Here is a 26,244-nt window from a genome sequence, read left to right on the forward strand (position 1 = left end):
AGATCATGAATACTAATTTGAAGGAATTCATATAGATCATCTTTTCCTTGCATCTATGAAATACCATCTCCAAAAATAGTAGATGCGTCTCTTTCGAAGAATAGATGGTGAAATCATCTACAAACATTGCTAAAAACTTATGCAAGAACTCACTGAATATTTCCATTATACATCTTTAAAAAGTTGTTGGAGCATTGCATAAACTAAACAACATAACCAGATATATGAATACTCCCCATTCAATGATAAAAGTCATTTTGGCCCTATCTTCTACTACAATCTTCAGTTGATTATATCCACGATAACCATCCAAAAAGCCATACATCTCGTGACTAGCTATCTCTCATATCTTTGAATGGTAGTGAAATGGGTCTTTGATGGTGTGAGCGTTCAACGTTTTGTAATCTACACAAACTCTGCGTTTGCCATTTTTCTTTGAGACCACCACTATGGAAAATAACCAGTCATTGCTCACCACCTCTGTGATGTGCCACGCCATTAGGTTGTATATCTCTTCTTTGACCTTTTTAGCGTAGTTCAGATTCGTTCTATATCTTTGCAATCTCACTGGTCTAGCATCAAGCTTACATGGTATTCAGTGCTGACAAACCTCAAAATCGACTCCTTTCAAATTTGTATGCTTCTAGGCAAAGAGATCTCAATATTTCTGAAGAAATTGTCTTGCCTTTTCTTTAATCTTTGGCCTCAAATGTTTGTTGATCTTTATCATCTTTGAATCTCGCTCTGAAACCAAGTTCCATTCTTGTACTTCTTGATCATCTAATAATAACCGGTTCAACATCCCACCCCCATTTCTTCTAGCCAAGGATTCAGCTTCTTTCTCTGTTAATTCCAATTGAATATTGAATATCAAGTGTATTTGAATTGCTCTTGAGATTGTTCTCCTTCAAACATTGTCTAGCCTACACCATCTGGTATTCCCGTACTCTAGTATTCCTATACTCTGGTATTCCCGTACTCTGATGCTTGAACTTTGTGTTACCTCTATCTGGTCTATTCCTCCCCGTTGTATTCTCATCAAAGGTTCCCCCAGATATCTGATCCTCTCCCTCAAACAAAGATCTATTGTCCAGATTAATTGTTCTCTCACCTTGGTTTGATTTGGTAAAGCTATTTGGGTACTACTCTCGCTGTACCAGTGCATTCTTCTGATTTAGTAGTACCACATATAGGACTGTTTCTACAATAGGAAATATGCTCATTGAGAGTAGCATTCATTCTATCTTTTTGGTCCGATATTTCCTGCATAACTCCTCTAGTCGCATGGCTAATTTCCAGCTTCTCAAGTTGTTTGTCCTGACCTGGATCCTTCCTTCTGTTTGGTCTTTGTATGGTCAATGTAGGGCCAGCGTAGTCATGTATGGCCCCTGCATTTCTGAGCAGGCCTACCCAACAACCTGTTGAAGGCACCCTGCACATCCATTACCATAAAACTGGTTTTAAACTTCTCAAACCCCACCTTGATCTGCAAATTTTCAACTAAGCCACTAGCCACTACCTTCTAAACCCTTGTACTCCTGACTGTTGTCCAATATGACCTGCTTGCTGACTCATTTGTTACATGAGGAGAGGAAAAAGATCCTTCTCACCAGCAACAAACCCACAACTTTGAGCTTCTTAGGTACTCCAAATCACATGCATGCATGGGGAACAAATAGCTTGTCTCTACAAAACACTAATGCCATACCCCTGCAAACAAAAGGAAATCTACCATACACTGGAACAATCCAAGGTATCAAGAGTCCAAGAAAACGATCCTCAAACCGACTACCAAACATACACCATTGCCGGAACATCCTTTGAATTGCAGATATTTGAGAACAAAGAAAAAGAGAAGGGCGTAAATCACCATCATGCGCATTTGAAGCATGTTTTTCACTGATGTGAATGAGCAACGAAAGAAAAAAAAAACCTTATTTGTGCTTCCACAACCGTGTTTATACTACAGCCTTGGCATCCTCAACACAAGTAATCCTGCTCGTGCCCACAATCAGGGCAAGTCAAAAGAGTCATTTACTAGGATATTTCTTCATGGCAGGAAATCAGTAAATAACACAGAAAATTGCCCCAACTAAACCACATGCACATGAACACATCATTTCATCATTTTGCTTACTCTCAATGAACATGAGTGTCCAGGTTTTAACAACAGACACAACAGCAATCCCCGAGCTTGGGAGATTAATTTCTTTGTCGGGCAAGAACTACGCCGTTGCAGCCTTCTCTTTCTTCTTGTTCTTATGGATGCGCTTCCAGTCCTCGGGATTATCAAGTACTTCACCAGTCTTTAGAAGGAACCTTACCTTTCTTCCATCTTCTAAAACTTTGTGCCCCACCCTGCTGGCCACCTTTTCTTTCTTTGAGTAAAGCATCACATTGGAGCTGTGAATTGGTGCCTCTACCTGCATGATTTTGCGGCATGTTAGCGTACTCCTAAGCAGAAATGCACCAGTTAACATACAATGAAACACGTTACCTGAATTATCTGGCCAGATTCTCCCTCTTGCCTGCCCTTGACATGTTTTGTTTTCAAATTTACATCCTTCACAAGAACTTTGCTGTTGTGTCTGTACAAGCGAGTGATTTCACTAACTTTCCCTTTATCAGAGCCGGCAATCACCTTGATTGTATCCCCCACCTTAACATGAAGCTTTTGCAATACAGGTAGACTGTTTGGCTTTACCTCTTTTCGTTCCCACCGCCTTACAACCTGTGTTGATCGCAAGGAAGTTTAGAGAGTCACTTTAAACCACAGAACATCAACATAAGTCAAACAACTACTTGAACATGTATTAGCTCCTGGTGATCCTGGGTTCTATATGAAGAAAGCGAAAAGCATCTACTGTAAACTAAAATACACAATAGTGAGTAGCGCTCCAGCTACCGCCTTAACGAGTGCTACACAAATTTCAATGCAATAGAAAGACAACTTCAGCTTCTTTGTACTTTGCACAATTGATTAAGGATCTTCTGATACATACATCTATTGCATGAGGATCTGGTTATAGATATCGCCTTATACTTCCATTGACTTACAATCAAGAACAAACACTACTCCAGTAACGCAATATGGGGCCCTTGTGAGGGTTGGTTTGGGCCTATGCCTATATATATATATATATATATATATATATATATACATATACATACACACACACACACACACACACACACACACACACACACACACACACACACACACACACGAGGATCGGGAGGGGTGGCTATACTCTTCAGACAGGGACTCCAAAGTAGGATACAGATTGCTGCACGCAATCGGCAAGCCAGTTACCTTAGGATTCGCTTTGAGCTATCACGGGACAGGATCATCTACATTGCCCTCTGCTATTTCCCCCCCTCATGCTCCACATTTGCTACTACAGGGACGTGTAAGGTGTGAGTTTTGTCCTAGAGTCCTAGAGTATGAGTCAAGGAGAGTTAAGGTGGAATTATCCCAAATGTATTGGTGCAAGGCTGCAGAGCTACTTAAAGCTCATTTCATGAATAAACAAACCAATTCCATTTTGCATTACATCTCTCTTGTTTATGGTGAGCTTGTGATGGCTTAGCAAGTTAGCAACAACTCAAGATCGTGTTTATGAGTCCAAGTTAATTAATCTTGGAACCTAATTCGCTTGAGTGATAATCTAGCCAACACAATCACTTGTGTGCACGATGTTTCTCTTTCATTCGCCATAGCTAGCACGATCCCATTCCCATCAAGTGGTATCAGAGCTCCATGGTTTGCTAGCTAGGTTCGCTACTATGCTTTTGTGTGATAATGTAATTAGCATTTCCATTAGGCTTCTCTTCTCTCTAATCAATTCATGATTAGGCTATGTGTGGGTAAGTTCATGGTGAAAGTTCATTGAGCCACTACCCTCCATAGCTAGGTCAAGTTTGATTAAGAGTCGTAGGATCTTTCCATCCGATTAGTGCGTGATTGCATTCTCTTAGTGCGCTCTCATCTTCGATTTCCCCTCTAATAAGCTCATCAATTAAGCATCATCAAGCAAGCTATTGCATTCATATTTACGTTGCACTTAGTGTCGATTCTTGCTAATTTCCACCTTCAATTAATTTCGTCAAGTTCGCTTTCTCGTCGCATTGGTCACATAGTCTTGAAGTGCTCGTTGCAAGCTTTCCATAGACTCCTCAAGCTCTCCATTTGGAAGCCGCGAGCCCCCTCTACCCCATCACCATTTTTATGCAATTATTAGGTGTGTGTGTGTGTGTGTGTGTGTGTGTGCACCCTTGCTGGACTAAGAAAAAATCTCCTTATTCGGGTAACCTGTCACAAGCAAGCCCACGAGGGTTCCTTGGTTAGGAAGCTAGAAATAGAGTGTTGACTGTGAGTTCTTGTGCTCAACACCACGAGCCTTATTTAGGCACGTCTACCTCCAATGCAATCTGCTTTTTAAGACCCGTCCGATCCGCAAGGGGGGATTCCCATAGCAACCCGCGCCCAAGACCTTGCTCGTCGCTCGCGCCAAAGAAACTCTGCATTTCAATTGATTGCGTCTTTGGCTCCGTAAGCCCACCGTCCCTGCACACTCCCCGTGCACCACTTGTACTCCTCGACCACTAAGCCATGCATAGCCGGCATTCCCACGACACTATAGCGCTACAAGCTATTACAAGGGGGCACTATCTCACACGGGGACTGTTCCCACAGCCTAGAGCAGAGCAACAAGAGTTTATTATCACAAGGGCATCCATCCTTTTGAGCACCTAAGCAAGAAGGATCCAAAGTTTCAAAGCTCCCAAGCTTCGACATTCAAGGGGAATTTCAAGCATTGCAAAAGGATTTCACGGCCTTCATCAAGCAAACATTCAAAAAAAAAGACCAAGCTTTTCCATCATTTGTGAAGAGGAGCTTCACAAAAGGATTTTCTCTCTCTCTCTCTCTCTCTCTCTCTCTCAACTTTGCAGCCAAGCACAATTTTTTGCAATTTAAGTCACTACATCCATCATTAAGGAAGATATTGTCATTGTGCTATTATACGGAGTCCAGACACTAGCCTAAGAGAGTCTCCAAGAGCAAAGACCGCTGTCATTGTGCTATAATACGAAGTCCAGACACTAGCCTTAGAGAGTCTCCAAGAGCAAAGACCGCTCAAAAGCACCATGGGGAAATTTCAAAATTCACTTTGAGAGGAGGGAAAATCGGTAACACCACCGTTAGCATCCGCATTAGCAGTTCTTTTACATCAGTATTTTTGCATTGCACTTGTTTTCCCAATAAAGCCTGATTGCACAACAAAAGGAGGAAAGAAGCACTTGTTCGAGAGGAGGATACGAAGACAAAGAAAATGAAGCAGTTGAAGACAAAGCATTGAAGAAGACGAAGGTGCTCTTAGATTAGAGCAAAGCAGACATTTTTCAATATTTTGCTCTTGGATTAGAGCAATGTTTTCTGCTCCTCGATTGGAGTGTTATGTTGTTTGTCTCTTGGATTGGGGATGTATGTTGTCTGTGCTCCTGGATTGGAGATGTTCTTTTTGCTCCTGGATTGGAGTGTACTAGAGATGTCAATTTCTTCAGATTCTTCCTAATCCAAACCTCAAGGGGAGGATTATAAGGTGTGAGTTTTGTCCTAGAGTCCTAGAGTATGAGACAAGGAGAGAAAAGGTAGAATTATCCCACATGTATTGGTGTAAGGCTGTAAAGCTACTTTAAGCTCATTTCATGAATAGACAAACCAATTCCTTTTTGCATTACATCTCTCTTGTTTATGGTGAGCTTGTGATGGCTTAGCACCAACTCAAGATCGTGTTTATGAGTCCAAGTTAATTAATCTTGAAACCTAATTCGCTTGAGTGATAATCTAACCAACACACACTCACTTGTGTGCCCCATGTTTCTCTTTCATCCACCATAGCTAGCACGATCCCATTCCCATCAAGACGAAGAGGGATGGGGAAGAGAGACCATCCCCATACACATGCTTGTCAGATGAGACTGTGAAGTACTTTACACTAAGGGAAGTCTTCCTCATGGGAGACTTCAATGCCAGGACCTGTTGTGACCAGTGCGACATACGACACATAGGACCCGGTGGCACTACACACCACACAGGAGGAGGCTACCATGAGAGATTCAACAGACACAACCGGCATCACAGAGTATGGCCATCATTTGCTCAGATTAGGCTCTCAGCACCGTCTCGTTATTTATAACGGGATGGCCCAGTGGCCCACGTTAGGAGGGTTGACATGCATACCACATGCAGTTACAGCTGCAACCGGGGGGGAGGGGGTTTACGTACCCAGACATTAGGATGGGCGCCTACAATATGTCTGGCCAGTGTGAACATGGCCCTTAGGCTATGAAGTCCTATAAATAGGACTCGGGTCTCCTTTGTGAGACATCTTGTGTGATCACCACACTTGGACTCTTGGCCCTTGGCAGCTCTGCCCGCACACCCGTACTGGTGTGGGCTTCGTTGTATGGGACACCGAAAATTGTGGTAGAGGCTAGCTTGCTTGGCTGCAGGCTCCCAAGCTCGGAGGTGAGTCCCTATTGGCTCTATGGCTGGTAGGTGAAGCCTGAATCCTGATATCCGCTCACTACGTGTGTCTAGGTGTGAGTTTTGGCTTGTGTCATGTCCTGTGTGCAGGATGGATCCGGCAAGGGACTAACATTGGTATTGGAGCTTCTTCCTGCTTGTATGCACGACATGGCAACGTACACAAAACCACTAGAGCTCATGGGGCCATGATGGCCGAGCCTAACAAGTCCTCCCAACTCTCGTATAGGGTGGTATGGGATGTTACTAGCGAGAGACAAGGGAAGGGGGGCACATGCCAGTCGATGGTGAAAATCTGGCGAGTTTTTTTCTCTCACAAGTTTTCGTGTATGGGATGTTGATTGTAAGTGACAGTCATATGGATGCTTCATGAGTCGTTTTGGCCTCTCCGAAAGTTGTGAGTGCTTGAGGGTGTCCTCGAGAGCTGCCACTCTTGGGACATAGCAACACCCTCCGTGGGCACATCACGGTGAGAGCATCTTTTTTCTTTTGAAATACGTTTTGCAACTGATGGGGATGGAGTATTGTCACAAAAATACGGAAACGTAAACTGACTTTTGATTGTATTTCAAATACTCAAGAGAATTAGAGAGAGAGAGAGAGAGAGAGAGAGAGAGGAAAAGCTTGACACTTCATTGGGGACCAGAAGATGGGTTGTTCCCCCCCATAAAGAGATTATCTTTATCACTAAGGGAGAATCTTTACAAGCACAGGAACGGGGCAATAGCCCGTCCTCTATTCTTTCTTTTCTACTTCTGATTGAGAGAGTGCGAAAGCTACTCTCTGGATACTGAGAGGATTTTCCCTCTGCTATGAGATTTTAGGAAGCTCTCGAAAACGAGAGTCTATCTTCCACAAAACTCAACGGAAGCTCTCAAAAATGAGAGTCTACCTTCCGCTAACTGTGTCCCTTTATGCATAATCATTCCTGCAACAAAAACAAGGGAGAAACACGCAAAAATACACGCACACATGCTTGCTGTAATTTTCTGCACATAACCTGAAAATGTTACCAGAGCACCTTCCAAAGCCAAAATAGAGACCTTTTTCGCGATGGAATTGCACCAAACTTTGTGTACATGTAGTGTAGGTAGAGAAGAACTAGATTCTATGTGTATTCTGCTGAAATTCACCCTAACAAAGATGACTAGGGACTGAAAACAGAGAATTTATAACCACCACACTCTGCGAAGAGAGTGCCTACTGCAACTTCTCGCGATGAAACTACACCAAAAGCTGGCTATGGCTATGAGAACCCTTGTTCTAAACAATGGGAGAAAGAGGCCACCACATATGTCGCAAGGGGCTGCTCTCGAGAAATGGGGGAGGGGAGGACTCTGCCAACAGGAAGAGGGGACGCTAGGAAGAGAGAGAGGGTGAGAGTGTGCGTGAGAGAGTTAGTTTGCATTGGTAAGTGTGCCACTTGGCACACTTACTTAATAACTTAAAAACCCTTCAACTTTCACTTTTAAAAGTTCACAAACTATTAATGAAATGTGCTAATTGAACCACAACTGCACACATAGATGCAATCAATGAAAATGCTAGCTGCTCCCCAGCACAATGCCGTACCAGCACTGCTCTGGCATTACCTGTTCGCACTTGTCCGGCCATTTGGTCCAGCATAATCAATTTAAAAATACTTTAACTGACTTATCCTAAGGCCGTAAAAATAATTCAGGCCTTAGGGCTACTGTTGTTCTAAGGACCCCATTTCATTCCTGTGCTTGCACTAGCACACGTATTTTTCTGAGCCTGAAATCTGAGGCTACTATCTACCCCTTCATTGAAGACCCGATTTCCCAATCACTAGGGCTTCAGGGTATTTTCTGCTAGGGTCTCCCTGAGGTGCTCTGGCCCAAACTTGGGCGCACATGAGGCCCCAGAATTGCTAGATCTATTCTGATGTGCACGCAACTAATTGGATAATTCTTTTCTCATAAATAAATTAATTATTAACAAAGTCTGACATAGTTACATCCCTCTTGGTTCTAAACAATTAACTTCAACTGTAGAGCGTCAGCATAACTGTGCAAGATGTCTGGGTAGTCCTTGAGATCGGACTCAGTCATCCACTTTGCATCTAAAGGGGTGTAATTCTTGAACTTGACTAAATACTTTTGATGTAGGCTCCTGGACTTTAGCTGTCTCTCAGAGTGGTGTATTATCTGTTCAGGTTGAAGGATTTCCTAGTCTCTTCAACTTTTGGAGGATCTTCTTGTATTGGCGCCACTAGAGGAGGTCCAACATATGGTCGGACCAGACTTACATGAAAAGCATTATGGATGCGCCAATGAGGAGGCAAATCCGATCTAAAAGTCACGTCATTGACTTTATCTGTAATCTTGAAAGGGCCGTAAAATCTATGGGAAAGTTTAACAACTTTCCCTTTTCCGACCCGCTTTTTCAATCTAGCTTTCTCAATGGTCAGAGCAGACTTACATGAAAAGCATTATGGATGCGCCAATGAGGAGGCAAATCCAATCTAAAAGTCACGTCATTGACTTTATCTGTAATCTTGAAAGGGCCGAAAATCTATGGGGAAGTTTAACAACTATCCCTTTTCCAACCCGCTTTTTCAATCTAGCTTTCTCAAACTTTAGTCGGACATATTGTCCTTTTTCAAGATTGAGATTTCTTATGTGCTTGTCTGCTTTTCTCTTTTGTTGCTCTTGAGTACGAAGAATCACTTGCTTTCTTTGTTGATAGGCAATATCAATATTGCGCACAAATTCATCTACGGAGAAGATGTTTTCTTTGGTAACCATAATAGGAAGTAAGAGTGGCTTCCCATAAATAATTTCGAAGGGAGCTTTGCCGATTGAGGAATGTATGGTATTATTATACGCAAACTCAACTAACGGTAAGTACTGTTCCCATTCGGATTGTCGTTCTAAAACATAGCACTTGAGGAGGTCTAAAACAGTGGCATTAGCGGTTTCGCTTTGACCATCTGTTTGAGGATGATAAGCTGATGAAAAATCAAGCTAGTTCCCAAGTTCTCGAACAATGCCTACCAAAATAGACTAGTCATGCGAGGATCCCTATCGCTGACAATAGTCTTTGGCAATCTATAGTGTTTAAAAATCTAGGCTAGAAATATTCTAGCCATGTGATGAGCCTTGGTCGTCTTCTTAACTGGAATGAAATGTGTTTGCTTACTGAATTTGTCTACTATAGTCCAGATTGCATCATTTTCATTCTTGGATCTAGGAAGATCCGTAATTAAATCAATGGCAATACTTTCCCAGGGCGTGTTAGGCACAGAGAGTGGCTGAAGCTTACCATAAACTTTATGTCTGTCATATTTCACTTTTTGGCAGACTAAACACTCGCGTACATATTTTTCAATGTCCCCCAGAGTGTTGGCCACGAGAAATATCTTTCGAGGGCGTTAGTGGTAGCAGCAATTCCCCGATGCCCGACGTAAGGAGAATTATGTGCTTCATCCATCACCTTCTGTCGTAAGGGCTGAGCTACGCATATTGCTTGTTGACGATATAGCATATTATCCCTAATGGAATAAGGTGGCCTTGAGTGACCAGCTTGAAGATCTGCCCAAATTGTAGCGAAGTCTCGATCTTGAGGATACATCTCACTGAGAGGTTCTAGTTCCTCATGATATGTTGTCAGTGCATTGATCTTTGGACGCCTGGAGAGAGCATCTGCAACTGCATTCTTTGTTCCAGAAGAGTGTAAAATCGGAAAAATGGAATATTAAAAGAAAGTTGGCCCATCTTATCTGCTTTTCTGATAACTTTCTCTGTGTGAGAAAGTACCGAAGACTGATAATCTGTTTTGATTATAAAATCAGCTCCTAACAGATAACGTTTCCAAATGGAAAGAGCATGAATTACTACCATTAGCTCTTTGTCATATATGGAAGCATGCAACTCTGCATCTTCAAGGGACCAACTTTCGTAGGCTAGGGCGTGACCCTCTTGGTTCAAAACTGCTCCTACACAATCTCCAAATGCATCGCAGTATACCTCGAAAGGTTTACGAAGATCAAGGACGGTGAGAACAGGTCCATGACTAAGTAGATACTTAAGCTTATCCAAGCCCCCAATGGAATGGAATCCGCTTCTTTGTCAGATCATGGAGGGGACCTGCTATGGCGGCAAATGCTATGGCGGCAAAGGCTTGAATGAAACGCCGATAATAGGAACAGAGGCCGAGAAAACTTCGTACATCATGTACTGTAGTTGGTGTAGGCCATTCTACAACTGCTTGAATCTTATTAGGGTTCATTCTCACCTGGTTGTGAGATACTATATGGCCCAAATAGTGGATTCACTCTTCTTAGCATTCACAAATAATTTGTGTTTGCGTAATTCTTCAAACACTAATGCGAGATGCTTATAGTGTTCGTCTTCCGTCTTTGAGAAGATTAAGACATCATCGAAGAAAACGCCAGTAAATCTTCTATATGAGTGAAAGATTCTATCCATCATTCTGTTGAATGTGGCTGGTACATTAGTGAGTCCAAAGGCATCACCAAGAATTCATACAACTCGAAGGTTGTTCTAAATGAAGTCTTATGCACATCCTGAGGAGCTATGCGGATTTGATGATACCCGCTCTTCAAGTCTATATGACTAAAGACACTTGCTCTTTGTGACTTATCAAGAATGTCATCAATCCAAGGGATTGGAAATCGATTCTTGTAAGGTGCAGCGGAATGAATGTTGTATTTTCTCAAGATTAGTGATCTTTATTGCTCAAGGTTCCTTTTAGTTCTTAGGGAAAGAGAGAGCTTTCCGTCTTATGGAGAGTGCTATGATCACGAACAAAGTGAGTGGATATTGTGCGTGCAAGTGAATGAGACTGAGAGAAGGAGAGAGAAGAGATACGACACCCGAGAGGTTGTAAAACCCTCCTCCGAAGGCCCCACTCTCGTCGGCGAGAGTGGTCTACTTTGATTGCGCAAAGGTGTACAATGCGAATGCAATGGACAGATGCAAGTTGGACTATGCCGATGACGACGATGGTGATGACGACGGCTAAGGCTGAAATCTGTGATCTTTTAGGGCTGAATTCGGGGTTGTCTTCGTGGCTGAAAATGACTGTTTCTTGCTGTTTTAATGGCTGAAAATGACTGAGTGGTCGGGGGTCCTGCTGATGGTAAAAACGTTGACTTCTTGTACCTGCTAGGCTGTGTTTTCTTCTGAGGTTGAAGGCTGAAAAACACTGGTTGCTGCAGGCTTTTCAATGCTGAAAAAATGCTGAATTGACCAGCAGAACCTAGCGTTAGTAGATGGCTGCAAAAACGTTGAGTTTGCTGGGACAAAAACGCTAAGGGCTGAGGTGGTTTGGTCGTGAGAAAACGCCACGGATGGGGCTGATCTGCTCGGGGACTATCGCCAGAAGGGGGAACTTCAATGGCAAGGCTGATGCTGTGAAAAACGTCAAGGGGATGGGAGAGGATGGCGATGGATCTGATGTTGAGGGGGGTACTGCTGAGAAGTTGCCTGTTGAGCGGGAAGCTCCTGCTGCCTCTTCTACCAAAAAGTGCTAACTTGGGTTTGCTTATATATTAACTTAGCAAAATTGCCCTACCTACTTTTGTTGAAAAGTCACTTAAAAATAATAAGTGAAAATGACCAAAAATAGGGAAAATAGGCTAAATGCACCGGAAAATTCCCCTGACTGAATCTGATCGATTCTGAAGGGAATACCGATGATCATGCTGTGTGCAACCGGAGGATATGCATCTATGCTAAGTGACTGGGCATGCACGGTCTACGAATAGACTCACAAAAGTGTCAAATCACTGCTAATCTAAACTGACTTGACTGACGGGAACCCTGCTATGGTTTAGCTTGTCCACGGACACATAGGGTTGGGATGTGTCACGTGACAATTCTTGATTGTGATCTTGTTTAGAGATCTATACTCTATGCACATGCGGAATGTGCCATCCTTTTTTTGTACTAGCAAGACAGGTGAACAATACGGAGAAGTACTAGGCCTTATTAAGCCCTTCCTCAAAAGTTTATTGACCTGTTTGAGGATTTCCTCTTGCTGCATTAGACTAACTCGATAAGGGGGCTAATTTGGAGGAGAACTTCCTGGGATCAAATCAATTCTATGATCCTCAGGTCGAGAAGGTGGGAGTTCATTTGGAAGTTCGTCTGCAAAACAATCTTTAAAACTTTCTAATAACTTAAGTCTTTTTTGCTCTAAGGAGGAAGAAAGTTGTGAAGCAGACACGTCTCTCTCTCTTGCAAAAATCAAGTAAGTTGAAACACGATTGCAATGTGATTGGCGATGGAGATACGCCAATCACCTGCATCCGCAAGTACAAGATATTCCTTTCCTTTATGATCAAAGGATAAAGTTTTCTGAACATAGTCAAGAATGGGATGCATCTTGTAGTGCCAAGGCATTCCCAAGATAACATCGCACCCTTCAAGTGAAGCTAATAAGAAAGACTCTTGATCTTTGTAGTTGTCGACCTTTAAATTTAGCTTCCCTATGATTGGAGTTTTGCCCTTTGAAAGCAGATTGTGCTTGAATAGAAACTCCAAAACGGTTAAGCTGTAAATTCAGGTCATCGGCTAACTTTGTAGAGATGAAATTGTCTGTACTGTCAGGATCAAACAGAATAAGAGCCCGTTGGTTGTTGATGCTACCCCATGCTTTGAGAAGAGCTCTTGCTTTTCCATCCTTGGTTATATTCCCCTGTACATCTGGGACTGCATTGGAAGAGGGTGGTTGTGGGGTTTTGGTAGGGCAATCACCCTTCATATGTCCAATTTGTCCACACTTAAAGCATCTTCCTTGTCTGATGTAGGTTCTTAATTCAGCAGGAGAGAGATATTTCCTCATGAAGAGCCTTCTGCTTGGCATGATAGGTGCTTTGCTCCATCTTCCTGGGAGTACCCTTGTCATCTATTCCATCAGCTATGCGAGCTGATTCCATAAGTATCTGCAAGTTACCTCGAGGGTAAAGCTTCATAGCCTTTTGCAAGGCTTCATGCAATCCTGCTTCAAACTTGCCTATCTTCTCAGAATCTTCAATCTTCTTGAATGAAGTGACTTTCAAGAGAACGTCCGAAACCTATCCACATAGCGTGGAACAGTTTCGTTCTCTGACTGTGAGAGTCGATCCCATTCTTTCTTTACCTCTTCCTCATAGTCTGGATGCGTAGAACTCCTTCTTGAAAGCAGTCCAATCTTGGGGTTTGCATTTTTCTAGGATCAGGGTTAACCACCAATTGTTGGCGATGCCTTTCAGGTACATGCTGACATGGCGAAGCTTGGATCTTTTCTTTAAGGTTCCCTTCTGCAAATGCAACTTCAAATTGGCGAATGAAAGCCAAAGCTTTGTCATTATAACGCCGTCCATTATAGGTGTCGAATTTTACATCTTTGTCTCCTGACTTCAATGTTTTCTGCTTGTGGTACTTCCTCTTATGGTGCTCCTTCTTTCTATGCTTAGACTCCTTGTGGACAGGAGTCCTTTCCCTTGAATGCACTTCTTGCTGCGACGGATCGTCAAGAAACATGTCTTTTGGAGCGACTGTCATCCAAATCCTTCATAAAGAAAACTGAGGAGAATCAGGAGGATCCTGCTCTTGAACCTTTGGATTAAACCGCAGATGACGTTCTGGAGGTTTTCTCTACCTCTAATGCATGCGAGAGGTTCCAATTAAAGGATCTTTCTTTGGTTCTTGCATCTTTGGGTTCTGCTGGATTTCTCCTGATCCCATCGGCACTTTCTCCTTCCCTTTCTCAAGAGTATGGAGAATCTTTTGGACTTCTGGATGGGAGAGATTTTTGTAACTCTGCCACCTGCTATTGAAGGAGAGAACTCTGTCTCGCGTCCTCCCATTTCTACAGGTTTACCAAGAGTCGGCAATCCCTTAAGAAAGAGAGAGATGACCTTGCTCTGATACCATTGTTACAAAAATACGGAAGCGTAAACTGACTTTTAATTGTATTTCAAATACTCAAGAGAATTAGAGAGAGAGAGAGAGAGAGAGAGAGAGGAAAAGCTTGACACTTCATTGGGGACCAGAAGATGGGCTGGTCCCCGCCCCCCCCCCCATAAAGAGATTATCTTTATTACTAAGGGAGAATCTTTACAAGCACAGGAACGGAGCAATAGCATGTCCTCTATTCTTTCTTTTCTACTTCTGACTAAGAGAGTGCGAAAGCTACTCTCTAAATACTGAGAGGATTTCCCTCTCCTATGAGATTTGGGAAGCTCTCAAAAACTATCTTCCACAAAACTCAACGGAAGCTCTCAAAAATGAGAGTCTACCTTCCGCTAACTGTGTCTCTTTATGCATAATCATTCCTGCAACAAAAACAAGGGAGAAACACGCAAAAATGCACGCACACATGCTTGCTGTAATTTTCTGCACATAACCTGGAAATATTACCTGAGCACCTTCCAAAGTCAAAATAGAGACCTTTTTCGCGATGGAATTGCACCAAACTTTGTGTACACGTAGTATAGGTAGAGAAGAACTAGATTCTATGTGTATTTTGCTGAAATTCACCCTAAAAGAGATCATTAGAGACTGAAAACAGAGAATTTACAACCACCACACTACGAAGAGAGTGCCTGCTACAACTTCTCGCGATGAAACTACACCAAAAGCTGGCTATGGCTATGAGAACCCTTGTTCTAGACAATGGGAGCACGAGGCCTACACATATGTCACAAGGGGCTGCTCTCAAGCTTCCATGGAGGACACCAATGCGTAGAGCATACTCACAATAGGAGGGGTAGGAGCACTGCCAACACGAGAAATGGGGGAGGGGGGGGGACTCTTATCAAGCCAACACGAAGAGGGGGTGCTAGGAAGAGAGAGAGGGTGAGTGTGAGTGAGAGGGTTAGTTTGCATTGGTAAGTGTGCCACTTGGCACACTTACTTAATAACTTAAAAACCCTTCAACTTTCACTTTTAAAAGTTCACAAACTATTAATGAAATGTGCTAATTGGACCACAACTGCACACATAGATGCAATCAATGAAAATGTTAGCTGCTCCCCAACGCAATGCCGTACCAGCACTGCTCTTGCATTACCTGTTCGCACTTGTCCGGCCATTTGGTCCAGCATAATCAATTTAAAAATACTTTAACTGACTTATCCTAAGGCCGTAAAAATAATTCAGGCCTTAGGGTTACTGTTGTTCTAAGGACCCCATCTCATTCTTGTGCTTGCACTAGCGCGCCTATTTTTCTGAGCCTGAAATCTAAGGCTACTATCTATCTACCCCTTCATTGAAGACCCGATTTCCCAATCACTAGGGCTTCAGTGTATTTTCTGCTAGGGTCTCCCTGAGGTGCTCTAGCCCAAGCTTCGGCGCACCGAACTGCTAGATCTATTCTGATGTGCACACGACTAATTAGATAATTCTTTTCTCGTAAATAAATTAATTATTTACAAAGTCTGACATAGTTACAAGTATACTTACCGGAGATGGAAGAGGTACAAAATTGGGGTGCCTTTATGGCCATACTCCATGGATCTTTTTGCGGCTATTTTGGGAAGTTGTTGGAAACTAACGCATAAGGCGAGCTCTCTCCTAGGTGGTTGAGGCAACCTGTACCAATAGTTGTAATGTGCAGCGGAAGTAAATGATGGTGTAAGCTCAGGATGAGTGAACAGTGAGTGCTCAACGTTCCTTTTACTTAAGAAGAAGAGAGAGCCTTCCTTGCTTAGAAAGAGAATGTGCAATGACCAAAACAAAGACAATGGAACACTGTGAGTGCAAAGTGTATGAGAGTGCTAGAGAGAGAGAGCGAGAAGAGACGACACCAGATGGGGTCCCAAACCCCCCTCCAAGGGCCCCCCTCTCTATTGCTAGAGAGGTATTTGCTTTAGATTGCAAAAATCTGGTACAATGGTTCTATAATGTTGAGATGCTTGAAATGCTTGAGGTACTATGCCAATGACGACGACGATGGCGAGGCTAGAGCTGAAAATGCAAAACACTAGGTTGAGGCTAGTGATGATGAGATCGCTGGGGCTAGGGCTAAATCCGTAATTGTGTCGACGGCAACGACGACGACGTCGCTATGCAAAAACGCTGGTGGCTGAAATCTGAAAACGCTGGCTGAATCTGATGGCGATGGCTGATTTCAGGCCAGGGTCTGGTGTGGGAAGGGTACTGTGCCGCGAGGCTAAGGGCTGATTTGCTGATGCAAAAACACCAAGGGGCTGAGCGTGGATGCAAAACGCCAAGGCTGGTCGCTTGATGCAAAAACGCCAAGGCTGGCCAGTGATGCAAAAACGCCAAATCTGTTGTTCTGCTGAAAGGCTCTCTACTCTGCTCCTCTCCTGAGAAATGCAAGTGCTAGGGTTCCTTATATGCGTGCATGAGGCTGGGTCAAGCAATGCTCCCTACGGCCCCACAATCTGGTAATTATTGATTAAAAATCACTTATTGATAAATAAGTGCAAGATGTGGTTCATATGCACTTTGGGCTAAAAAAAGGGTTCATGCGGTGGAAAATGCTCATGCTGGGTACTGATGGGTTGTGCAATCAGAGGGTATGCAACTACTCAAAGTGACTGGACATGCACGGCTTGCGTACATGCTCACAAGGGTGCCAGAACACTTCCTAGGCTACCTAAACCCTGGGAGTAGGTATAGCTTGTCCACATGCACATAGGGTTAGATGTGCATGTGACATCTCCCCCTTTTCAAGGTGAGGTACTGGGAGCTGTGTAACGCGGCGACTGGTCACACCCCTTCGCTCTACGGGTGCGACTCTTCGCCCAATGGTTGCAGCTCTTCGCCGAAAGGATGTGTCTTTACGTCTAAAGTCATGTCTCTTCACCATGAGAAGTGTCTTTTCATTTGTCTCTTCGTCTCCTATATAAGGAGCCTATTGTACTCAGTTTCAAGGAATCATTCAATCAATCAAACAGAGAGTCTTCTAAGCCTTCTTTCTGAGTTCAGTTCAAGTTTCTCAAGTCTTAATCATGAGTTTAAGTACTTAATTAAGGATTAGTATCTAGAACCCTCACAGTGGTTATCAGAGCAAAATTTTTTTCCGAGACCCGAAGGTTGTGAGCCTCTCACCCTCGCCGCTACACTCTACCCTCTCCCGGAGTTGTATGGAAGCAGCAGAAAGATGGACTACATACCAACATGTATGAGGTAACCCGAACCCTTCTCTTATTAAGTACATAAATATAAAAGAGACGAGGATGGGTGTGTACGGCATACCTGCTGAATATATTTCCGGATGCCTCTTCGTCGAAAGGTGTCCCTTCGTGCCAAAAGGTAGCAACCCTTCGCTGCAGGCTCCCTTCCGCATCACTGCTGAAATTCAGCAAGCCCTGCACCTCTTGGATGAGAAGAGTTGCACCACTTGGCGTAGGAACCCCTTGGTGCTACCTCATACTGGCAAACCCTTTCACTAATGCAATCCTTGTAGGCCGCACCAATTTATTATATGTGTGAATTCGCTATAATTTTTAAAAAAAGAAAAAAAAAGAGTTAGCCAACAGGACTCCAGTATATCCACGCTGCCCTTCTCTCACCCTCTAGCGCTAGTCATTTGCTTCTCCTCTGCACGCAGTCGGCACCGCACCCATTGAAAATGACACGTTCAGGGTGTCCATCCTCTTTTCCATAGACAAGATTCCCGAACTTGTATTCTCGGAAAAACCTTCCTTGCACTCGAAGTGATAAGTATTCCTGATTCTCAAACTTCAGAGTTGAAACCTGTTTCCGAACATACTTTCCACTCTCAGAGCACTCGTCCCAGAACCTGTTCCCGACCCAGAACTTGCACTTGTTCAAGTTCCTTTTGAGGCATAACCATGCCAAATTCTCAGGATGGAGGTGGTCAATCTGACGATGCCCTTACTTTTATCAAGGAGCAGATGGCCACACTTTCCGTAAGCCTCGCATCACTTCACACTCGCTTGGATGAGATGCAGACGCAAAACACTTCTCGCAGTCGTCCTACTGTTTCTCGAACTACTAATGCAACATCTTCAACACCTTCTTCCGAAGCTTCAGTGGACGAACCAAACGAACCAGATCCAACTGAAGAGATAGACAATCGCGAACTTCAATTACTTTATAAAATTTTTAATGCTGCACAGAAGAAGAAGCTTGATGTTAAACTGCCGGAACCGTATAATGGTCGCCGCGACAAGCGCGTGCTAGACCAATGGTTGTTCCAAATGAAGGTTTACTTATCAAACACAGATTTGATCGAGCGTAAAAAAGTTGCACTTGCTAGTTCTCTGCTCAAGGACATAGCATTTCTTTGGTGGCAACGACGGGTTGTTGATGGTAAACACACACCTTCTTGGGATAAATTCCGGCGTGCTATTCGCAAGGCGTTCGAACCTACCAATGCGGATTTTCATGCCCGGTCCTCTCTTCGCCACCTGAGCCAGACAGGTTCCTTGGCCGCGTACATCACAGAGTTCCAAAGGCTAACTCTGGAGATAGAGACTCTTAGTCCCTCTGATAAACTTCACAGCTTTATCGACGGACTCAAACCCAACCTGAAGGACGATGTGCACAAATACAACCCTACCACCTTGGATGTTACAATTGCCTATGTGGAGCGTCTTGGCGATAATTGGTGCCCTACACAAAATTTTTTCCCTGGTGAGAGATCTTCAAACAGTGCTCACTTTTCATAGCGCGACCGCAGAGACAGCTATAGCCAAAAGTCAGCAACATCAGTGTCAGTTCAGACAACAAGCAACGCAACCTTATTCAACTTCAAGGTTCTATTCTCAAGATCGACAATCTGAAAGCAGATCTTCTTCACATGTTTCTCCACTTGATCGTGGTAAAGGACGTGTTTTTCTCAAGATCGGCATTCCAATACTCAGCAAGGCTCTTCGTCAAATGGATCTTCGACTTCAAAGAAGGAAGGATTATGTACAATTTGCGGTGGTGACCATAGATGGTATCAATGTCCAAAGAAACCAAATCCGTCTAATTCAAAAAGAAATTCCAACGCGGAAACATCATCGAATTTTGAACAACCAGATTCTGCTAAGGATAAAGGAAAATTTGTGGTCAATACGATTCGTGACTCAGAGGATACGACTATTCTTATGAAGCATGCTCAGTGCAATTCTTCAGTTTTGGAGCCTCTCTCAAAGCAAGTTTTGAGCCTTCTTGGAACACTCAATGGTCGCTCCATCAATTTTTTGGTAGACAGCGGATGCTCGAATAATTTCGTCAGCACTCAGATAGTTCAACAGATTGGCTTACCAACCAGAAGACATCTCCTTATATAATGTGGAATTAGCAGAGGGATCAATTTTGACTTGTGATCAGACAATTCGACAATTGCAGTTCGAGATTGAAACTTATGCAGATCAACTAGATTTTGAAGTCATGCCTTTATCTTATTACGACATGATTCTTGGTCACCATTGGTTATTCCAATATGATCCAACAATTAGCTTTCAAGGACATACTATCAATTTATTCAAAGATGGACGTGAATTGACTTTACACGGGCTTTCTCATACAGAAAGAGTGATTCACGTCTCACATGTACTAGTCAAGCGAAATGATACAGTGGATTATGAAGAGAATATGATTTTTGATACAGATGCAAATATTATTATTAATGAATTCTTGAATTCATTAACTTCTCCTGAATCAATTGATGAAGACAAAGATAAGGAGATAGTTGCAAATTCCGAGTCTGAAGACAACTATGCTTTCTTTGATTCTTTACTGGATGATGATATGCCAATTGCAAGTCATGAAGTGGCAGTTCCTGAAGATGATTCTGAAGAATTTTGGAATTCATTCTTGAAAGATGATTACAGTCTCAAGCCAAAATCCTCTCCAGTGATTACTAAAGTTGAAGTTACCCCATCTGAAGAGTACCTTGAGAAGATTTCCTCTTCCCCAGATATTTCGCAGTTATTAGAAGATTTTGAACCAGAAATCTTACAATCGCATGAAGAATTTTGAAGATCAACCTCTTGTTGTAGTTAACCTGATTATGCCAGATTCCTCTAAAAAGTCTTTGAATAATGCAATGACATGGGATTTAGCAGTCAAAGCAAAAAGGTTTTGCAAGAAGCAAAGGTTTAAGACAAAGGTTTTTGATAACTCAAAGATTGAAGATTTTCAAAGATTCAATGCTTTTCCAAAGTTCTATCAACATCAAAAGACATTTCTTTGACACGGGCTCTCATTTTAAATGGGAAGGAATGCCACCATTGTGACTATGTTAACAGCAATACATCTACTTCTAGTTGCAGATACGCGAAGTGCCAAGCCAAGGAGGACCCCTGCGCATGGATGGTCACACCCCTTCGCCCAAAGGACGTCTCTTCGCCAAAAGCCACACTCCTTCGACGACTGGTCACACCCCTTTACTCTACGGGTGCGACTCTTCGCCCAATGGTTGCAACTCTTTGCCGAAAGTATGTGTCTTAGTCATGTCTCTTCACCATGACACGTGTCTTTTCATTTCTGTCTCTTCGTCTCCTATATAAGTAGCCTATTATACTCAGTTTCAAGGAATCATTCAATCAATCAAACACAGAGTCTTCTAAGTCTTGTTTCTGACTTCAGTTCAAGTTTCTCAAGTCTTAATCATGAGTTTAAGTACTTAATTAAGGATTAGTATCTAGAATCCTCACAATAAGTTTCCACATAAAAAGGGACACGTGATTGTTTAAGGACTTCAATATAGCTCGTCGCACGTAACACCAAACTAGCTATAACCTGGCTCTTTTGTCTAGGCTTGTTGTAGAATCCAACAAAAATGCATTCAAATAACATGCACAACTACGTTAAGAAATCTTGTGGATAGACAAGTTTGAGAAAACTTCTAGTTAAGCATATGTCATTGTACCGATAGTACTAGATGTGAGACCTCTTGCAAAGTTGATCCCAAATTTCAACAAATGGTATCCATAGTTACATGCGAAGCATCCCGAACAGCTAGGACAAGGAACAAGGATGGGGCTTGGAGGGGAATCTTATTTCCACAAGGGGGTTCAAAACAAGGGAATGTTGCACGGATGAGGGGAGTGGGAGGACAACAGGGACGGGAAGTCCAACAATGGGTGTCCCATGTTACTATGGTGGCATCGCATGACAGAGTCAAAGTATCGATGAGCCTTACACTCTAAGGGCACATTGGTTGGCATTTCAAATCTGCAAGTCAAAAAAAGGCTCAATCACTAGTCAAGTGGCCTCTTGTGTCATTTTAAATTGGCTGTTATTTACACTATGTTGGGTGTCTTTGTATTCATGCAACCGAAGACAGGCTATCACCAAGGGGGTATTGCAATGGTGCCAAGTTGCAAAATGACTCAAGTTGGATAGACCAGACGTTTTCCATTGCCTTAAGGTTTACCGTTCAATGGCCTAACCAATTTGAGAAATATTCTAACTAAGCTTGCCATTGAGCGAAAGTGCTTAGATAGGTACCCTATTAGAGAGTTTTTCCCCATTGTCCACACTTGTACCCTTAAAAAATAATGGCTAGAAAACATTGGAAAAGAAAAATCGCTGAGTAGCACAATGAAGCAGTACTTATGACTTCTTAGAAGCACAAAACATTCAACTCCAGATCTATTGTATGCATAGCAGAAAGGATGCAAAGCAATGAAACCAGAAACAAACACGCATTGAAACAGGTTACATGCATGCAGCATACTATGACATAAGGTTCTGTCTCAAGACTTCTAAAAGTGACATGACAACACAGTGACAACATAAATAGGCAATATTTTCCTTTGAAGTGAACACAAACTGGTGTCGATACAAAATCACATCACACAACCACACCATGCTACACCCTTCAAAACAGCCCAGAAAAGTGGCCCATTTTAAGCAAACCATCTATCAGCGAGTAACGTGCCAAAAACATGTAAGAATATTAGAATAGGTTGATCCAGTCACAATTGCATTCATTTCTGACGGTAATTGCAGGAAAAGTTATGATGCAGATTCTGTTAAGAATAATGGTTACACTCACCATGCTTATTACACTTCTTCTTCGTCCATCGCGGACCTGCATCTCAAACTGTCCCTTTTAGATGATGCATCCAAGCACAAGAACTCTCTCTCTCTCTCTCTCTCTCTCTCTCTCTCTCTCTCTCTCTCTCTCTCTCTCTCTCTCTCTCTCTCTCTCTCTCTCTCTACCTGTGAAAAGGAGAGCGGCATTGCAACCCCAACGCCCATCAAGGAGGTCGAAGAAAACGCGCAAGTGTGAGGTCTCTGAGAGGCGCCATTGATGGACAGTCTGCTCATAGACTGCTGGAGACTTGCCATAGCTCGCAGCTCAACGAAACACTGCCTTATCCTGCTGTTCAAAAATGAAAGCTTTAAAGGGCTCCATTCAAGGTAAGGGTCAAAAGCAAATATAAAACATTTGATAAAAGTAGGAGAGTGCAAAGAAAAAATAGTGAGTAGAAGAAAGAGAGAGGGTCCACAGAGAAATCAGGGGTGGACACCCCTGGTATTTTTGTTTGACACTTGGCAATGTGACACTTGAGCATCTTGCACTAACAAAACACTCTGCGAGAGAGAGGCAAAGAGCAAAGATAAACCAATAGAATTAGATGAGGAGATGCTCGAGCTTAAACGACACTTGAAAAGCAAGAGGAACCAATATAGTCGTATTTGTAGAGAACATGGCCACCAATTACAACCTTGTGTTCCAAGGAGAGAACCACCATTGTGAACAAAAAAATTATAAAATATCCAATAGCAAATTCAACGTCACTCTAGCAAGTATGGAAATATATTAATTGCATAGGGGTGCTTAGAAATAGAATCTTGGTTTCAACTCTCTTTCAAGAATAGGACAATGAGGCATCATAATATTTTACTACGTAACAAGGATATCAAGAAAAGCCAAAAAAACCACTTGCACCATGCAATGTTGCATTGTAGAAGGAGGTACATAGGGATCAAAACTAGTGCATAGCACAAATGCCCTTAATAGAAGTGGCAGATAGAAAAACCATGAAAAGCTATGGTGGATAGACAAGTGACGCATTCAAATTGAAATGAACATAATGATTGTATTAGACTTTGTGAGAGGATTACATGCTTTGCATAGTGTCCATTTATAGGCTAAAAAAAAAAGGTGGCATTAAAGGCTAGAAAGTGATTTTCTCCCACGTGTGATTTTCATCACGTGTGGAAGAAGGTCGACTAGCATGTGGCTATATCAAATAGCATGTGACTATAAACAAGTATGTGTTTGGGGATGTATATGTAGTCGGGTGCATACTGCACATAAGGATGCATGCTTGGTATGCTTTAGGGGTTGGTCACGAATCAAGTGTAAGCTAAAGGCTTACCCCAATAGACATCCTCGTAAGCTGAAGGTTACAAAAAGCATGGATTCTAACCGAGGAGGCTAATATGGGTTACATTTAGGGTAACTACATATGGCTCATAAGGTGACTCTAATGCAAAATAGGGTAGGTCTTACCTCTAAACTTTTGGGGCAATATTTAAAACCCATTACAATAATACATCCTCATAATAGATAGTGTTGACATCCCCTTCTTCTTTTTCTTCTTCTTCTTCTTCTTCTTCCACAATGTGTACTTTACCTTTGGAATCTCTAGGATTCTTTTGGTTCGTAGCATTATCTTTGATGAAACACTGGTTGAGTGCATGTCCTTTCTTGTTGTAATGAGGGTACAAAAAACCAATATAGGAGGGTCTTACCATGTCTCTACGACAAGCAATTTCTAACTCCTTTGTAAACAAGTGTATACAAAAGCCTAAGTGTGCAATGTGGGAGCTTTGATGGATCAGATTATTGCATACATTACATACATATCCAAAATTGTAGGCGAAGATAAGTGATGCCATGAAGATTTTTATCTTTTGAGTTGTAGCATAGATGTTGTGAACACTCGATGTATTTTTGGAACGCCTTTGTCGAACCGGCTTAGCGCTTGACGTGCTCGAATCTTGTATAGCTTGAACGATTGAAGTGCTTTGGATGTGCACTGCAGTGGAGGCAATGCCTTAATGCCATTGGTGTGTGAAGCCAAAGTGGGTTTGTGTCGCAGGAAGATGGGCTTGGCGACCAAGGCAAATAGTATGGAGTCAAGGTGTGAGAACTTGGGCACAATCGGTATTGTGGGAATGGCCCCTCATATTATAAATTCCAACTTAACAAAAAATTTCAATAACCCATATGGTTGCAGGCCATTGACTAGCATCAATTGCAGGGCTCTTCGCAAGGCATGTATGGAGTAGGTTGGTGATGGCATGGGAGCGGGCACGTCAAATGATTGGCAATGTTGTGGGGCAGCGTTTTGTAAGGCAAGCTTGTAACAAGGCATGGGGCATCCAAATGGTGAGTGATGATGCAACGGTTTGATGGGTGTTGAGCTAGAGTGGTTGGTAACACACACTTTCTCTCTATTTACTCCAGTAAAAACTGGAGAGTGAGCGAAAAATCTCATAATTTAATCAAGGCATTACTTAGTGAATCTTGGCTCAAAATGTGTGTGAACGGGTTCAATGCAATGTAGTGCCACATATAATGCATAATGTCAGTTCCTAAATGCTTAATTAGAGAATTCCAATGCTAATTAGCATCCCAACCAAGTTCAAGAGTAGTGGCGCAAGGGTATACGCCCAAGAACATGCTCACACAAGATGATGGGTCACTATTTAGGCATAGGAGATTAAGTAGAGAGAATAGAAACAACTAATCAAGGGTCTAATGATGATTTGGAGATACTAATCATGTTAATTGCTATGATACCATTTGAAAAGCTATGGTGGTTAGACAAGTAAAATAATCATTGTATTAAACTTTGAGAGAGGATTATATGCTTTGGATAGTGGCCATTTATAAGCTTAAAAAAGGAAGGTAGCATTAAATATTGGAAAATGATTTTCATCACATGTGGGGGAAGTTCAAGTGGCATGTGGCTATATCAAATAGCATGTGACTATAAAGAAGTATGTGTTTAGGGAAGTCTATGTAGTTGGATCATACATGCACATAAGGGTGCATTCTTGGTATGCTTGGGTTTACAGGTTGGTCGTGTATTGAGTGTAAGCTAAAGACTTACCCCCCCCCCTCCCCCCAACAAATCAATGTTAAGAAAACTTGAGCATGTTGACACTATAGAAGTTGTGGATCTCAAACCAAAATAATAACCAAGAAACGTCATCATGGTAATAGCAAAATTGTCAACAAACTCAAAGGTAACAAAACAAACAACTAGAAGCACCACTGATTAAGAGCAGTCCATAAAGTAAGAAATGTAAGTTCAAGGAAATCAACCTTACCATGAACTAATATAGCATAGAGAACCACCATAAAAAATGTCATTGTGTTGTAACTTTGAGTTTCTAAAAATGCTCCTTTAGGTTATCCACAAAAATTACCATCATAGAGCAATGCATCCAATGAAATGTTCATGTCGCACACGATATGTAAAATTATATGTGGGCCATTGACAACATTGATAGAGTTTACTTAGACATCAAGAACACACTTTAGTGTGTGAGCACCTAGCATCTCTAAAGGAACATCGAGAAGAGTATCGCAAGCAATAAGGCTAGTGTGGACAGATGATCCATCATATATGGTCTATCATGTTCACTCAAGCTATGAGCAAGCCATCTAGAGTCTATGATCAAGGGGTGACACAACAAGTTCCTTTCCTCCCCTCTCTTGTCTATGGTAGAGTTCATGATAGCATTATGACGGCATGCCATTTGTAGAGA

At 42.4% G+C, this 26,244-nt stretch overlaps 1 protein-coding gene across 1 annotated transcript; it reads right to left on the minus strand.

Annotated features, from left to right (window-relative positions):
• Window positions 1–2,102: 2,102 nt before the first annotated feature.
• Window positions 2,103–22,865, minus strand: RPL24 (Translation protein SH3-like family protein). The gene is made up of 4 exons (XM_086517590.1): window positions 22,675–22,865; window positions 22,508–22,543; window positions 2,498–2,731; window positions 2,103–2,423 (listed from the first exon to the last, which is right to left on the minus strand). The coding sequence occupies exons 1-4, from the start codon at window positions 22,801–22,803 to the stop codon at window positions 2,226–2,228; spliced, it is 597 nt and encodes a 198-aa protein (XP_086373716.1). The 5' UTR covers window positions 22,804–22,865; the 3' UTR covers window positions 2,103–2,225.
• Between the last annotated feature and the right edge of the window lie 3,379 nt (window positions 22,866–26,244).

The sequence above is a fragment of the Adiantum capillus-veneris genome, chromosome 8 (assembly GCF_014529385.1).
Source record: "Adiantum capillus-veneris isolate H3 chromosome 8, ASM1452938v2, whole genome shotgun sequence".
Classification (NCBI taxonomy): Eukaryota; Viridiplantae; Streptophyta; class Polypodiopsida; order Polypodiales; family Pteridaceae; genus Adiantum; species Adiantum capillus-veneris.

Bases quoted from the DNA above. Each gene is read 5' to 3' on its own strand.
- RPL24 (XM_086517590.1), bottom strand. From the start codon at position 22,803: ATGGCAAGTCTCCAGCAGTCTATGAGCAGACTGTCCATCAATGGCGCC. The intron at 22,544-22,674 runs GTAGAGAGAGAG...TTTGAGATGCAG, and splicing joins TGCCGCTCTCCTTTTCACAG to GTCCGCGATGGACGAAGAAG. The intron at 2,424-2,497 runs GTAACGTGTTTC...AAAATCATGCAG, and splicing joins AATCTGGCCAGATAATTCAG to GTAGAGGCACCAATTCACAG.